Genomic DNA, 17,355 nt, shown 5'->3' on the forward strand with positions numbered 1-17,355 from the left:
CATTACCGAGGCTCCCAAATCCCAAATCAGACGCAGGGCATGCTAGAGTATATCTATTTCTTAGCCGGCCCCGAGAACTTTTGGAAATCTCAAAGGGGGAGATGAAAGTTGTTGTAGTGGAAAAATAGGTCTGGGTCTTCCCTACTAAAGATGCTGCAGCCATGACCCTCACTTAGACAACTGAATTGAAAATGGATGAACTTACCATGGTTTAAAGGGTCTCAGCTAGAAGGGCTTTGATGTGGTTCCAAGCTGGAATCAATTATAAATTGAGCACAAATTTGGGTATATCGCCCTTGAACTTATTATTCCAATGTCCTGATACAATCTCGTTTGCTTTAGCAGAGAGGCCATCTACTGACTGCTTCTCAAAGTCTTTTTACTGCTTTGCACCTCCTTAAAACTGGTTCAATTTGTCCAGTTAATAATATCAAATTATATAAAATTAAATAATTTAAGAAAATTCCATGTCCCTAAAGACCTAGAGTTAGAAACACCTGCCCTAGCAAGGGATAAAAGCCATTATCGTTTTCTACCTAAAAGTATAGATATGGCATGGTTTATACAATAAACTCACTGTGAGTATGTTCATGGTAAAGTGGTAATGAGTATTCTTGCATACAAAAGGAATGACAGAGAAACCTTAAGGGTGGAAAACAAGAAAATAAATCTCAACAGGTGTTCATTTCAATTTTAGGCCACAATGTTTATTCAGTAGTGTGTTTGAAATTATAGATACAATACTGTCTGCTTCATAAGACTAAAAAAAAAAGGTACCATTACAGTTGCCTGTGCTTATAAAATACCAGCTTACACCGTAATACAGAAATCTTCCATTCCAGACAGGTACAAGCACAACTCAGAATGGTAGGCACTTCAAAGGCTTAAACATTTTGTGAATATATATTTCTTACATATACTATTAAGCAGTTGGATTCAAAATGGTCTGATCTCTAATCAAAAACCTCCGAATGGGGGGAAAAAGAACCGTGGCCATAGTAATCTGCAGCAACTTCGAGAATACTGTTAAAAAGTCTTTGGGTTTGCTTAGGTTTGTCAGTAGCTTCTATCAGACCCTCCACTGAAAAGATTAGTGTATCATGGACAACTATTTAACTATTCAGTTAAAGGCAGAAACTGCAGGAGACAAAAAAATATATTTTTCAATCCACAGTGTGATGAATGTTTTCATGTTCTAGTTTGCCTATCCAATTTCCTAAGCTCAGTTTCAAAGACTCTATATATTCAGGCATGTCTCATGTGTATTACATTTTTACAACAGCAGTAGGATTCCATCACTGGTTTAACTGTAATACATTAGCTTACAAAGAACGGTATGACTGCAGTTCTACACGTAAAGTCACAGATGTAAGTGTTGGCACCCTCCAAGGTTATTCACTAACTTACTAAGTGTACTGAGCAGTATATTAAGCTTTTATTTAAAAAAAAATAAATATTTGTCTAGTTCCTGAATTACTCATTCATCCGAACAAGAGGTTTTCTACTCAGTTAAATTGATGATAAAGGGTGTGAATACTTATTTCTGCAACTCTAATGAAGTGTACGATGTAGTTGAAATAAATGTGAAAGTGCCCATGGTAATTCTGAATTCTACAGCAGCAATTAAATTTTGTGCACTGGTGCAATTTCTCATGTTCATATTTTACTTATTTGCAAGAAACCAAAGCTAGCTCATTAAAATGAAATGTGTGGCTAGCTCTACAATAAAACAAGTCTTATTAGTAAAAGTGAGTTTTTTTAAAAGGGTCTTCCAATTTTTTAATGTTCTGGACATTGACAAACAATGGTCAGTGAATCCACACCAGGAGAGACCCCTGTTGTATTAAAAAATTAAAATTTAAAAACATTGTAAATATGAAGAATTGGAACAAAAAGTATATGAGAAGACAATTTAACTTTTTGATCATGCACTTCTACCTTTAACACCAAATTCTTTGTACAAAGATGCTGCTTTTACAACTTTCTGAAGCTACATTAAGAAACAAAATCTCCAACTTGTTCTAAGTTTTATATGAATGAAAAAGACAATACATTAAACTTCATAACCTGAAGGATAACAAATTTACATTTACCATTATCTGAATTAATATGAAGACAAAATTGCACCGTGAAAACTATAGAAAGGCAATTTTAACATTTGAAACAGATAAATTAATGAAATACATCTTGTAAGATCAACCTCAGACATGCTATGACAAATTTAAAAAGAAAATAGTAAAGATAAAGGACAAATATTTCCACGTATTATTTTTACAAATACGTTCTGCTGCAATTAAAAACTAGTCAGTGATATGAAATGGCATCTTTAAAAGATGTCATTTGTTTCTCACCTCCACAAACTAAAAGTGTTTTTTTTTCTATCAGCCTTTTCAATGAATACAAGAAATGTTTAAATACATTGGGATTTGCCAGAAAATAGCCTTGGCTGGCTTTCCTTAAAAGAAAAAAAGAGGTCTTCAATACTCTATGCAAAAGCTTTTTTTATTTCTTTAAAAAGTTCGTTATCTCCATCAGAGATGCTTTTTTTAAGGTTTATGCATAAAACTCCTTTGTTGGTGCCTTCTGGTAAGCAGCACTCGATGGCTTGCGCTCTCCAAGATCATAGCTGCCCTCGTCCTTCTTCCTCATGCGGTACACCAGAAGTAAAATCAGGAAAATTGCAAATAGAAATCCAATGACTCCACCAGCAATTACAGCTGCACAGGGAAAAAAAAATCAATATTCAGATTAGTGATACTCTGCATCTTCTGTTTACCCTGAGTATTAACATACACGGAGGTTACCACTACACACAAGCTGGCTCTGCATGTCTGCTTAGGACAATCTACTTTCACATAAGCTACTGATAAGGGTTTATTATTTTTAAAAGGTGTAATGCATGAAACCGGTGTTAAAAATGTACTTTAAAATGAGAAAATGCAGTTTCCTTCCTACTATCGAAAACAAAAGGCCCCTTTTTCTAAAGGTGTATTTTACTTCACAGTGTTAAGTCCTTAAAGCTTTGTGCATTAAAAATTTAAATGTTAACATGACATTTAGGAATATCAGATTTCATACAGCACCTTTTGGGAACCTCACTGACAGTAATTTTCACTATTTTATTTTCAAAGAAATAAAATTCAACAGAACATAAATGTACATGGTATAATTAACTCGGAATGCTTCTACTGGGTACGTGAATATAGACAGAAGTATTCACAAGAGGTTTTATGCAGTATTCGTTGCCGCAGAACAAAAATGGAAATAAGCCCCCTGTGGATATTTAAAGTGTCACATGATTATACTTTACCTTGGGAAAAGTGGTAAAGGATGTCAAAGGCTTTATACCGGAAACATGAAAGGCTGTACTGTCTCACAAAAACCAAAAAATGTAATTCACCACCCACTGCTTTTAACTGCTTAGTCGCTTAGTCCCTACTGCCATTTTTTAAAGAGCTGAGGGACTCTCCAACCATAATTACAGTATTGTAATGTTAAGTCGTTATCATTCATCTGATGTGTAAACGATACAGCACTATATACTTTATGGAAAGAAAAGTAGCTGAATTAAAAATCTTGTGCATGTGTATAACTGCTTGGTTGGAAGATGGGTGAAAATACAGAAAAAGAAACATTTTACAGGAAGCATGAAAAACTGTGGCTCTTCTGAAAGCAATCAAAGAAGATTAAACAGATTAACACAGATGAACAGAAAAATGTTTTCATATAATATATTTTGGGAGAACAAATCAATTGCAGTTTTATGTCATTTCATATAACATCTGTGAAGTCTACTGCCATGTTCTTACAATGTTGTTAGATCAAAGGTTTACAGTATTAATATCCTGAAAGCAACAAAGTTAATGATCCAGGATGATGTCAGGGTGGCTCACTGTAAAGAGTGCAGCAAAGTAGTGATTTTCCACGGACACAATAACAGAAAGGCTTTTTAGGAATTTAAGCAGGAAGAACTTATGTTTATGAGGGATATTCTGGCAATCAAGAAATGTCTTTCTATTTGATGGAGCTGGAAATCAGAAACTAAATGAAGATGTTACAGCTAAACTGCAACTGAAATTAAGATCCACGGTCCTTTAACAAATAAACTGATAGCCCAAGGGATTTGCCATAGTCCAAGGATGCAAATGTATTCATATACACACCTGCCAATACTTCTGTTCTCTGGAAGAGGTTTTCTGAGCGTATCTCTGCTGATACATCTGCATTCGACCCTCTGCTGGGTTTCTTTGGAGGTCCACTAGTTGTGCTGGTTAAATCACTTGTGTTCTCTTCTCCTTCAGAGAAAACAGCTGTGGACTGTAAGGAAAGAGATTGCAAATAAGTTGAGCTCTTTGCTCTGATGAAGTTTGAAAAACGATGAGCTTCTTCAATGTCCAACTTTGTGAATTCAGTTTTTCAAGCAGTGATTTTTTTGGCTTTTGGTATACAACTTGGAAACTGCTTATGTGATATATAGCATGTAGCAGTGGACAACACTGAGCCCTCATTGAGGTTGCTCCATAACCATTTCTACAAAACGTCAAAAACACTGAGTAGTGCACTAACACAATTCCATCATCACTGCATATAATTTCTGGGATGTAGCAGCTTTAGAAGACTAGCCTTTCATGAAATTATTAAAAAATCTGTGGTAGATCAATTTTTGATCATGTAAGTAATTATGAGGCGAGGAATTTAATCTAAGTTGTTAAAGGAGGTGGTGATAAACAACGAAAAGGTTTACCTCTGTCCTTGCAGGCTTTTTGGGAATAATTCTGGATGTTGATGTTTCAACTTTTGGTGTAAACTCTTTAGTTGAGTCCCTGGTTGGCTCTGCATTTGGAACAACGTAAAGTGTTTTCACAGTGATGGTTTCCTCTGGTACATCACCTAGTCCCAGGACAAAAATGAAACATTAAAAACAAATGAATTCTCAAGCACTACAATAAAGTAAATCCAAAATAACAAACAGTCATTAGTACTGGAATACACACTTTACCTCTGGCATATTAAGATGAAGGCTATTGTACATGGCAAAATGGTGGGATTGTTGCAACTTTCCCTCAGCTCTGTTCTGTATCCTTTATAAAGAATGTTTGTGTGATTGACAAAGCCCAGCCACCCCTTGCAGATGTACTGCACTTACACCATCGTCTTCATTTTGTGTTTGGTGTTGATTTTATTACGTACGGCTCATTGGCAGCTACTGTTATAATTGCTATGTTGTTGTCAACTGAGACAAACTCTCTGCAACTAACTCTTTCCTTTGTTGTATAACAATATAATCATACATATATTCCATGTTGGATGAATTGTCTCCCTTCTTATATGTAAAGCACTGTATAAACACAAGGGAAAATTCAAGAATACGAGAAATAATCATTACTTTAAGTCTCTATGTATGCCTTATATTACTTTAAAAATTCTACTTGGTTTAATGATATACAGTAGCAGTTGGGCAGTGGGAGAGTAGAAGCAACAGGGAGCTCAACTTCAAAAAATAATCCATTCATGGAGGCCAATTTTTGATAAACTCATGTTTAAAAAAGTTGAAGTAAAAAATTATATCTTATCGTCTTCAACCATGTCATTCCTTAACTGATAATTCTTTTTATAATATAATCCCCTTATGCTTTGAGGGGATAAAAGCTACATATCAAATAACTCCAATTAAAAACTGAACCACAAACAGTGTTTCTGGGATGCTTAATCTCTCAAATTCTTGGCACTGTCTGGAAAAGAATGAGAAACTCGCTACAGCTGTTACCATGGACACCACAGTTGCAGCATTCTGAGATCACGAGTTAAAAGGAACCTGAACAGCTCAGGAACTTCTTGAGATCTGTGGGGATCCTGCGGGCTGTTTACTGGATCAAAATGTAAAAACGTGCATTAATGTGAAAGCATGTACCAACTTCTCTACGTTCACTTCTAAAATATACCAAAAGAAACCTGTCGCTTCCAGTGGCAACTTTAAATAGCAGGAAAATTACAGTCTTTTCTGTAGTATGTATACAGACATATGGTTGGCACAGTGGTATGCTTAGCACTGCTGCCTCAAAGCTCTCTTTCGGTCGGAGGCACCTTGTGTGTAGAGTTTATCTGTTCTCCCTTCCAACACATGGCCGCAGGAGTTTTCTTCCACAGTCCATGGACATGGACATCCCTGGATGCACATATGATTGTGTATATGTGCGCCCTGTGATGGATTAGCATCTCATCCCAGGTGATCCTGCCTTGTACCCACTGGTTTCCCTGTTAGGCTCTTGCACAACCCTGCATTAGACTAAGCTGTGTGAATGTACTGATATTTTTTAACAAACATGAAGGTCACAGGCTAGTACTGTGCAGCCATTCTTGGAAACAAGGCAAACTGTAAATCTGTGACACATTCTTTGCATGCAAATGCCATCTTGTAGGACTCTATCCATTACTCTTCTAGAGCCTGGACAAGCATGCTTGTTCACGGATCTCTGAGCCCTACATTCCAATGTTAATTCAGCACACTCCAAAATATTAAATGGTTCTGGCATCAAGTCTGGCACTAGTGGCCATCCAGTGTGATACAAGAAAGCTGTTTTTGGACAAGGAGAAGGAGGATGGTACTGTCCTGATGGAATATAGACACATCCGGATGTGCCCAAAGAAAAAGAATAGAAAATGTGATCCAGGAGGTTTGGCAATTTAGCATTGTGCAGTAAGACTGTCATCAATGATTACAAGTAGAATTAGAGACTAGAGACTTGACAATTCTGCCTAAACCATTACACTTGAACCCTGTAAAACATTCACTTCATGATCCATACACAATCTAACCTCACTGACCAAGTTCTTCAGTGTTTACGCAATAAAGCCACTCAAGAGTGTCATGGTTAATCATGAACAAATCAATTAATCAATATGATGCTTCCTCCACTACCTCTCATTTGTTGACTTATTATTAAATTCTAGAGAGAAAAGAAGACATTTATAAGTCATGTAAGGAACAAGCAAATGTTAATACCATGCTAAAAAGTAGAAAAAAAATCAATGTGTCATTATTTTGTGTTAATTATTGTTGGAATATAACTGTTCCTATGACATACAGCACATGCTTTCTCCACTCTTTTTTCACTTGCAGGATTTACTGAAATGCTAGGATGAATCAGTGTGTTAAATAAAATTTTAAATGTTTATGGATAAATAACTATATTTAAATAAACAACATGTTAAAGTAGTCTACATGAATAAATAAAGAACAATGTTTTTTTTTTTATAAAGTCTGCCAACATTTCCAAGACTATATTAGGCTGGTTTGGACTTGACACTGAACCCCCCTTCATTCATACCATGATGTATGAGAATTTATTTTATATTTAAGGCCTAAAATGTAGACCTTTCTGCTCAGTTTCCCCTGATGTGCCACCCAAGCCCTGCCTTCGCATTACACGAATACAAAACGTTTTATACAATCTGTATCAAGCTACGAGTTTGCTCTAACAATCTAGTAGAGTGTCAAACAACCCCAGCTCCCTCTCCAATATGGCACTTTGTTAGGCATAACATAAAGACAACAGATGAGACAAGGCCATTCTGCCCACCAAACTCATCTGGTTATATTCCTCTATAGTCCCATACCAAGTAGTAGAAAATAAATCCCCAACCAAGTCTGGAAGCTGAAGCATGTGGCAAAAATATTGCAAACTTAGGGCGAGCATGCAACTCCACACAGAGAGGCCTCCCTGCTTGGAAATGGAGCCAGAACCCTGTGACAACCGTGCAGACCAACACGTTATCATTCTTTCTGTGTTGATTTAGAAGCCTTAAGCATGCTTGAAACAGGTTTTCTGGGGCATTATGTGTGATAATATAGGGCTCCTCTGTTGCCTACTATTTTATATGCTACACTACTTTATATACTGCTTTGTATATACTTATATACTATTTTGAAACTACACCTTTCTGAAGCTCCTGATCTGCAAAAAAAAGTTTTGATATTTATTTTTTATAGTAGCATCGTTAGTTTATTTAAACCACAAATCAACAGTAAAATGTGGTTCAAGTTACAATTTAATTTGACAATGTAACTACTGTTTATTTTGGCCTGTTTTATCTCAGTCCTTTGTAATCTAGATATGGACTTTGCACAGACTCTTCTCTTTTATAACTCCTCCCCCCCCCCCCAAACCATTTTTAAGTTTTGATTTTTTTTGGTTAGAATTCCTTTCTTTACAACAGCTTTATTTCTACATAGCTAACTAGAAGTCTGTAACCAGGTGAATTTATTTCATCTAAAAATAAACTGAATGAGAAGGGATTTAGTGGCTTGTCTCTCATTATAGTTAGGGTGACACAGTCTTTGTCACAGTCTGCTGTGCTCATTTATAACCCTTACGTTAGGCCCTGTTGCTCTTCCCAGATAGACCAGACATGAGCCCTCAAACTTAAAGGAATAGAAACACTCATTTGATACCCATATCCACAGAATAAAGCTAATAAACCGTGTATCTAAGTCCTCTACCACATTACAACTAGAGAAAAGTCAACATGTTCTTGATCAGATATTATTCTGTATTAATTTGTTACAGGTCACACAATGAAAAAGTAAACACTTTGGATATTAAAAGAATAACTTATTAAATTACTCAACTTTGTGAGGGCACTTTTGAATTAATCATGTGTGTCTTTCAAATCCACAGACTGTGGATTAATTAAAAGTCTGGAACAGAAAGCTGGACTCAAGCCAGCATACTGTATGCGTACATACTGTAGTATATTTAATTACAAAGCACATAATATACTTTTTGTTGGAAGTCAGTAAATTATAACTTTATACAGAGGAATTCAACAGTAAAAAGTGTCTAAATATATAAAAGTGTAAGGACCTTTAATTTACTAAGGAATGTTCTAAGAAAGAATTGTAATGTTTTAGTTAGGGGTATTGTCTCTCACAACAAAACAGCTTTAGGTCATCACACTTCAATCACAATACATAATTCCTGAGTTCATAATTCATTATTTCAAGAAATATCAAGCAGCATAACTGTTCCAGCTCTGCTACTGGAACGCTGGAAGACTCACATCTGAATGGAAATTCTGCAAAGTCCAGCTTTCTATTTTGATCTCAGGGGAAAAAAAAAATCTTGGATACTACGAGTTTAGGTGCTGAGCCCGAGTTGGAATAACTAAGAAAAAAAGACTATCATGTTTTACTTTTTCTTTCCACTGAGTAACAGCTTTCAGCCTGCTGTATGACATATCTTAGTCATTGTGAAAAACTCAAGCACTTTTTTCTATAAAAGATACCAGACTAAAGCAGGTTCTACAGTAATCATTGTTACTGCCTGATATACTGTCTAGTGCCTGATATATTGGCATGGAAGAGCACCCACCAAACATGGCTTGCAAAAGTATTCAGACCCTTTCCCTCCCATTTTGTGAAATTATAAAATCATGCATACACTTAATATTTTATCTTAATATTTCATTTCAAACCTGAATGCCAAAACTTAAGACGTCTACAGCTTAAATAAGTCAGAGTAAATGTCAAGAAAAACAAATGAGAAAAAATAACAGAAAAATGTAGATTGCCTAAGTATTCAAACCTGTGAATTAAATATTAGATGGAAGCACCTTTGACAGCAATTGTAGATGCAATTTGCTTGGTGCAATTTTTGCCTATTTGTCTTGGTAGATTTGCTCAAGCTCTCAAGCTTGAAGATCGCTCCTAAATATGAATCAAGTTAGGACTGCTCCTTTAGTCTTGACAAGCTTCCCAATTCCTGCTGATGTGCAGAACTATAACACAATTCTGCCTCCACTAGCTTGACAGTAGGAATGGTGTTGACTGAGTGATATACTATGTTGGGTTTGCAACAGATGTAAATATTTATATTTAGACCTCAAAAGCTCCAATTTTGTCTTGTCTGACCACAAAAACATTAGTCACGTTAGCGGTATCACTTTGGTGCTTTGTTCAAATGGATTTGAGATTATTTTTTTTTGGTTCCATACAAATCCCCTAAATGCAAGATATTACAGACTCACGGACATTTTCTTCCATCTCAGCCACTGAACTCTGTAACTCTTTCAGTGTCACTGTTGGCAACACTGGTATCACCAAATGTGTACTAAACTGTTTAGTTCCACAAAAATCAGAAAATTGTCTTGTTGTGATAGCTTGTATGTTTTATATAAAAGAGTTTTAAAACAAGTTTTGGTTACCCTAATTAACTAAAATTAAATTATATTTGCCACAACAAAGGGTTTGGATACACATGTAATTATGACTTTTCTATTTTTATTTCACTCTGATTAACCATTTACTTTGTTTTTGTTTTTTGCTTTTAAAGTGTGATTTAAAGGATTTAAAGTAACAAAATGTGAAAAAAATTCAAACTACTTTGCAGAGCAATGTATGACAAAATGACACTCTTCCTTGTATAGTCATGTCTTCTATACTCCACTATTGAAAATTTGAGCATCCTCTTCAAGAAAAAGACTTCCATAAAAGTGTATTTATCTTCCATCCAGCAAGACCTGCTGTGAATATCGATAGAACGATGTGTCACTAAGGTTTAAATCTGTAACCTGGCGACTAGAGTAGGCCAAACATGAGTTTGGCTTTCAAGAGCTCAACTGCAAATAGCCTTGCATGAAAACAAGGGCACTCAATATTTTTGTGAAAACAAAGGACACTTCTACCTTGAATCAATCATCAGCAGTACAATAAATCATTAAAGGACCAGTGTTAATTAAACTAGCGAAAAAAATCCAGGAAAAGGGTTAACAATCTTGACTTCAGAAAAAAAAAGTTCAAAATCAAAAAGAAGGAAATTTGACAACTTACCTGAGCCTGATCCAGAATTAAAATCGTCATCATCTACAGGATAATCTCCTGACATGCCATCATCAAGGTACAAATCTTTATCATCTGCTGTTTTGACTTCTTGTGCTGAAGCCAATATCTGTAAATAAAAGAAAAAAAACATAAATTGTGAATCATTTAAAACAGAAAACAACATAAGGAGGAATAAATGGATTTCAATTTTCATTTTGACTGTTTTGTAGCAACTACTATATTCCTTCTTTTTAAGATGATCCCTACAATAATGATTTGAATGCTGACGTAGTAGGTTGTGACAAGGCAGAAGTCAAGCAGCATACCTGATAATGTCTTTTACAGGTGCATACGAAAATGGGGAGAACACTCTGCATACACAATTTACCAGTTCAATTGCTAAAAATACACTTGTCTGTCAGTCTTCCTAAGTCCCAAACTAACTAGCAAATTATTAAAGCAGATACAAAATAAAGGTTAAACTTTGTAGCTTTTACTCTATTGCCAGAGAAAGCACCTATAAATTAGAAATGGTTATTATTAAATTATTAAATGCCAATAGTTAATTAAGATATTAAGTTGAAATGTGTTATTTCTTAATACATTTCTTACACATCCTAAACTCCAAAGTATGGAATATTCCATATATTAAATTATAAAAACATGTCAACACTGTATACGGTTCGTTATTATGTACAGAATTAACCAAGCAATGATGTATCTAAAGGAGAATGTACATGTATGGCAACACGCCCTACTATAAATCAGTGGAACACTTTTCTGATCTAACAGAACATGGGCAGAAACACCTGGCTTTATTCCACCCACAACAGTTCCCTTGGTAACTTGAAAAAATGCAGAAACATTTGTCTTGTTATTGGGGTGTCCAAATGAAAAATGTAAAAGCCAACTACTTAACAACGTTCTCCCCTGTGTTCTGTGGATTCTAGCCGAATGATTAAAGGTACATGGGAAAACACTGAAAAAAGTGTGTCAATAACTCATCACTCAGTAGACGTCTCTTGCCTACAGCTCCAGGCTCTCTGGAAGCTCAGTGGCATGGCTTTAGCTGGCCAAAATAGCATGGCAGCCCCCATGGAAACGTCATTTGAAGCTGTTCAAGCTCATCCTAGCGGATGATGTTTTTAATACAGATTGTGCTTTTGAAATCTGTACAAATGTGCCTGTAATCAATCAGACAGATAGAGAGAGGGGGGTGGGGTGTGGACAGTGTTAAAAACCTGCTTCAGTCAATGGGCTGTATTGATTCTTTTTCCAGTTCGTGTACTTAGCAGATAACATTGATGCTAAGAAGCCAGATTCAATTTTCCAGTCATTGCTTACAAATAAAAAGGGATCTTAGGGGGAAAAAAAAGACAAGACACTTTCTTTAAAGAAACTAGTGCAAGGAGAATAGAAGTCCAGGTACTGTATGTGGTCCACAAAGCTCTTAAGGGCATGATGATTAAAATGGCACAATTCTTCAGTAAGCTGAAAGGAACAGTGACTTTCTAAATAAAGGCATTCATGTTACAGTTCTTTGATCAAAGGAGGAATTTGTTCAAAACCACAGCAACTTTATTTTATCCTTTTCTATTGCTTTTTCCTGTTTTTGTTGATTTTCCTAGCAACATCATTTCACTTTTAGCCAAAGAGTGTTTTTTTAGATATAAGATTCAAGACGTCATCCTTATTGTACTGATAAATAGAATCACATTCATATAAGTGTAGGTAATAAAAGTGTCCCTTCATGAAACATTATGTGAAAGCTCTTATAGTAAACTCATCCAAATGATAAAGTACTTACAGCATATACAGTCATACCTAGATTTACAAGCTTAACTCATACACTGAGAGCTTTCAGGAAGGTGAAAATTCGTAAACAGAAAACAGAACTCCCATAGGATCCCATGTTAAATTTTCTAACTTGTATAAGACCAACCTAGAGCATTAGCCAGCACTCTCCAATCATTAGAACAGGAAACCAGAATATCAAGCATTGGATTCACCTCAAAAGAACTCACTGGCACATTAACAAACCTAAACAACATATACTGTGCAAAGCACTAAATAAGCTGTAAAATCATATTAACCAATCAGGCCTTCCAACAACAAGTAAAACAACCAGCATCACAATCACATCTACAATTGCATAAAAGAAACATTCTTTCAAACTCCAATTCCCCAAAATGTGGAAATAATAAATGTCTTGCTTTTGCAAAGTGATGCAGTTTCACAGCACCAACCCCAGATTCTGCCATGCTCTTTATCTTGTCCTTTTGCAAAAAGATTGCATGGACTGTTGAAGCTGCCATAGCAACACAAATGTCTTTTGATCACTGATCCTCATCCAATTGCTTAATTATTTAGAAACAATTAATTAAAATATTTAATTTATTATTTCATGCTTTCTTCACTTTCTCAGAACCACCCTGATATTTATGGACCCAAGATGGATATTTCTTGCAAAGGCAATTTACTGTACGCTAAAATAAAATGAAAAGAGCATACACACACTGCAACACAACAAGCACAAATCTAAACAGTAGACCAAAAAGACCTAAGACTCAAGCTTCAGCATGTACACCCTTGTGTACAATACGTTCGCCATCTATAACGGGGTTTTCTTCTTTGTAGCAAAAACAGGTATATATTTATTGGCTTTTGTTATTGTGAAAACTAAAAACTAGAACATTGTGAAAGTGGCCCATAGACACAGTTTAGAAGCAGAGATATTCAAGATAATCACAGCAAATTAACAGTTTACACTGAAGATCGTGGAAAGGTAAGACAGCTAATACAAAGGAAATTCAGAATTAGTTTAGTCAATTAAATCAAAATCAAGTGAAAATTAGTATTTTAAATGGTTTTCAATTTGAGGAGGACCAATATAAATAAAACAAATTAGGTTTGTGATAAGAGCTGCCTTCCTCTTATCAGGTGAATAAGATTATTTCCATGGTGCTGATTAATCAATACATGTCTTTAAGGCTGTTCTTCAATGTTATCCACATGACCTTATAAACATTTTTGAAGATGACTTTAAAAGAATGAATTTAAGTACATTAAAACCTGACAATTTAAATTCACATCTTCATGATCTTTCAGATCCATAAGTAGTTACACTGCCCTATAAATAAGGCAAGATATCATGCAGCTCTTTCTCATTAAACTTATGTGGAAAACCTGTTTTCCTTATATTGTTAAGTTCAAAATTCACCTTTTGAAAGCTTCTTTTGCATTTCCTTTAAATTCTAACACCTTAGATAATTCACTTTTCACAATTCACTTACATATAAAAGGATTGTTTTATGTAATATGGTTATACCATACATTCCATTTGTTTGTTAATGGGTAGTCCAGCAAAACAGTACTAATGACCAAGGGCCTTATTTTCACAGAGCTCTGGCTGTCATCTAAATTTAGATGCAACACAGTATGTGCTGTTAGGCCACTTTAGTCAATTTAGTTGCACAAAACTGCAGCTCTACAATAGTGAGGCCAACAGGTATGAAAAGTTTACACACTGAAGGCTGAGCAAGCAAAACCACAGACAATGGAATAAGTAGGACAATCTGAAAAAAAAAATCATTCCACAGAAGCAACCAACAAAACCCAAGCAACCACAAAGTCAAGTAGCCACTTCTTTTTACAACAGAGTAGTTTAATATTAAGTGAGCAACTGTGAACCAGAAAGAACTTCACAGAGAAGAACGAAGGCAGTGAGATACAAATGGATTGTCTGCAATCATACTATAGACTGCAAACAGTAAGGTGGGTCAGAATAAGTAGGGAATGATCTGAAACACCCAATTCAAGGAGACAACCTTGCAATACAGTCACAAGAGTATTATTTCACTGCAGAGATGGCTCTGAAAATGGAAAGCAGCTGCAATTACCAGCAGCCATATCACTCTGCAATTCACCACTGCCAGCCCACTGAAGCTAAGCAGGTGTGAGCGTGGTCAGTACCTGGATGGGAGACCTCCTGGGAAAAACTAAGGTTGCTGCTGGAAGAGGTGTTAGTGGGGCCAGCAGGGGACGCTCACCCTGAGGTCCATGTGGGTCCTAATGCCCCAGTATGGTGACGGGGACACTATACTGTAAACAGGCACCGTCCTTCGAATGAGACCGAGGTCCTGACTCTCTGTGGTCATTAAAAATCCCAGGGCGTTTCTCAAAAAGTAGGGGTGTAACCCCGGCGTCCTGGCCAAATTTCCCATTGGCCCTTACCAATCATGGCCTCCTTATAATCCCCATCTATGAACTGGCTTCATTACTCTGCTCTCCTCCCCACTGATAGCTGATGTGTGGTGAGCGTTCTGGTACAGTATGGCTTCCGCTGCATCATCCAGGTGGATGCTACACATTGGTGGTAGAGTGGAGTGTCCAGAAAAGCACTATATAAGTGTAAGCAATTATTAAATTATTATTATTAATTATTTCAGACTAAATCTGTGATTTGCATTTCCTTTGAAAATAAAGCCCCTGATTTTTAGTACTTTATGCTTGCTGTTGATTACATAAAGAAGACTTTGTTATAGCCATTCAAGATGTGTGACATCGACATCTCCCTTAAACAAAACACCACAAAAAAGACTGCACAGCACTTTACATGAAAAACTTTTCATGGTGTACAGTATATATTATGCATACTGTATAAGCAACGTACTATACATTTTTCATAATGCACATTTAGGAATTAGTGAAAAGAACTGTTCTTGTACCTTTTGTTTTACAACAGACACTTCAAGGAAAATGCATCTTTTTTGCTGAAGCCTCAAAACTGTGGTTTTATACACAAAAGCAAGCATAACCTCTGTTCTGTATCACTCCCTCCTGACAGGCCTTAAGCCAAAAACATATATGCATAATGGTTTTAAATTTTTATACAATAGAGATGCTTCCTAGGCCGAGACTGTCAATAACAAGTATTTGGCCCAGGCTTTTAATTTATACAGAAAATTGCAATATTAGAGAAGAAGGAGGTGATTTGACTCACTGAAACCAATGAAAACTCCTACATAAGCACAAAGTGTTTCTTTGCACCATTTGACTGCCTTTTTTCCATGTAGGCTGAAGACATGAGCTGGTGCATGGCGGACTGTAAATAGACTCATTAAAGAATGTTATGAAGTAGGCTTTAACTGACCTACAGCAAAAATGAAAAGTTTTGAGACTGTTTAACACTACAAGGATACGAAAACCAGGAGCATGTCAACGACAGCACAATTCAAACAGTGCTCTCTTAAATTAAAAAGTGCCAAAACTACAGTGAAGCTTTTCAATCAGCTACTGTAATTCTTGAAGTCTGGGTTGTCCGGCTTTTCCTAGCACGATTGCATTATTTCACACAGTGTTGCTGTTTTCCCTGCAATACTCTGCAAATCTCTCCTGTCCAGTACTTTGTGGCGTATTTCAGATTCATGAAGCAGAATTGAAAAATGTTACAGGAACTGAATCTGCCTTAAAAGTTTCAAGTTAATAGACGGAGCTGTGAGCTGTTCCAAACAATTTTGATATTGCCAATTTTCCACATCACGTCCATTGTAAAAATACCAGCCTTCTGCAAAAACACCAGCTGATCAGGCTTTAAATGAATAATACTTCCATACAACATTTAAGTATTGTTTTTTGTCTTCAGTTTCATTTAATAAGTCACATACTGTACAAATAATCTCTGTGTTAAGTTTGCTATTGTTACTACTCATCTGTACATCTACATTCCTCCATAAATACAAAGGCCTTATAAAATGCCAAAAAATTATTGAAAGTACAAACTTTCCTAACCTGAAGAAAACATTCCAAATGGAACCTCCCTGTTTAGTTTGCTTTCACAATTCATCCAGAAAAAACATAAGCTACACACTTACGGCCTTCCAGATGTCAGACCGATCGTTTAAAGTCTGCCATTTGTAAAGGACCACACACTTAACAGCAGACTTTGGCAACATCACAATCTTGGCTGAGCTAAGAAAAGAGTCACCATCTTTCATCAGCTTCACCAAATCTGCAGAGTTTGTAAGTCTTGGGAGTTTTAATGACCTGGAAAAAATATATTTTAAAAGGCACCAGACTACACCCTTTTGAGCCATACCACAGTAACAGTGGAAGAACTAAATTAATACGGACTACAAACAATTAAATAATTTATTCTGAAAGATCCTAGCACCCCAAGTGAAAACTTGATTTTTTTCCATTCATGTACGAAGCTTTTCATCTGAAAATCTTAGCAAGACTACTATCTTTCAGGAGACAAACAGAATACGATTCAGGCTTAATTTGAATGTCCTTGTTTCGGTTTCAGAACATATCCTGAACGTCCTAAAGAGAAACTATTTAACTAAAGATAAAATGTTACCATCAGGCTGCCTTCCATACTAACAAAAAACTTGCAATAGTTACAGCACATAAATTAAATCTTACTAGAAATATGTTGCATTTTCTTTTTGACAAGCTGAACGGCCCAGTGGAGTATGTTTCGGATACCTCTGTAACTACTTTTTCTACAAGACACATTTTGTGATATGACATAA

The 17,355-nt window shown here is 35.9% G+C and overlaps 1 protein-coding gene across 1 annotated transcript in view; it reads right to left on the reverse strand.

The window, feature by feature from the left end:
- Positions 1-685: 685 nt before the first annotated feature.
- Positions 686-17,355, reverse strand: part of sdc2 (syndecan 2) — a 54,056-nt gene continuing 37,386 nt past the window's right edge. Inside the window, exons 2-5 of the mRNA XM_088928640.1 lie at positions 10,829-10,946; positions 4,745-4,890; positions 4,164-4,317; positions 686-2,717 (exon numbers count right to left, since the gene is read on the reverse strand). Coding sequence (XP_088784766.1) covers positions 2,554-2,717; positions 4,164-4,317; positions 4,745-4,890; positions 10,829-10,946 — 582 coding nt within the window. The 3' untranslated portion in view covers positions 686-2,553. The remainder of the gene's footprint in view (positions 2,718-4,163; positions 4,318-4,744; positions 4,891-10,828; positions 10,947-17,355) is intronic.

Source organism: Atractosteus spatula, chromosome 12 (genome assembly GCF_055471065.1).
Source record: "Atractosteus spatula isolate fAtrSpa1 chromosome 12, fAtrSpa1.hap1, whole genome shotgun sequence".
NCBI lineage: Eukaryota > Metazoa > Chordata > Actinopteri > Semionotiformes > Lepisosteidae > Atractosteus > Atractosteus spatula.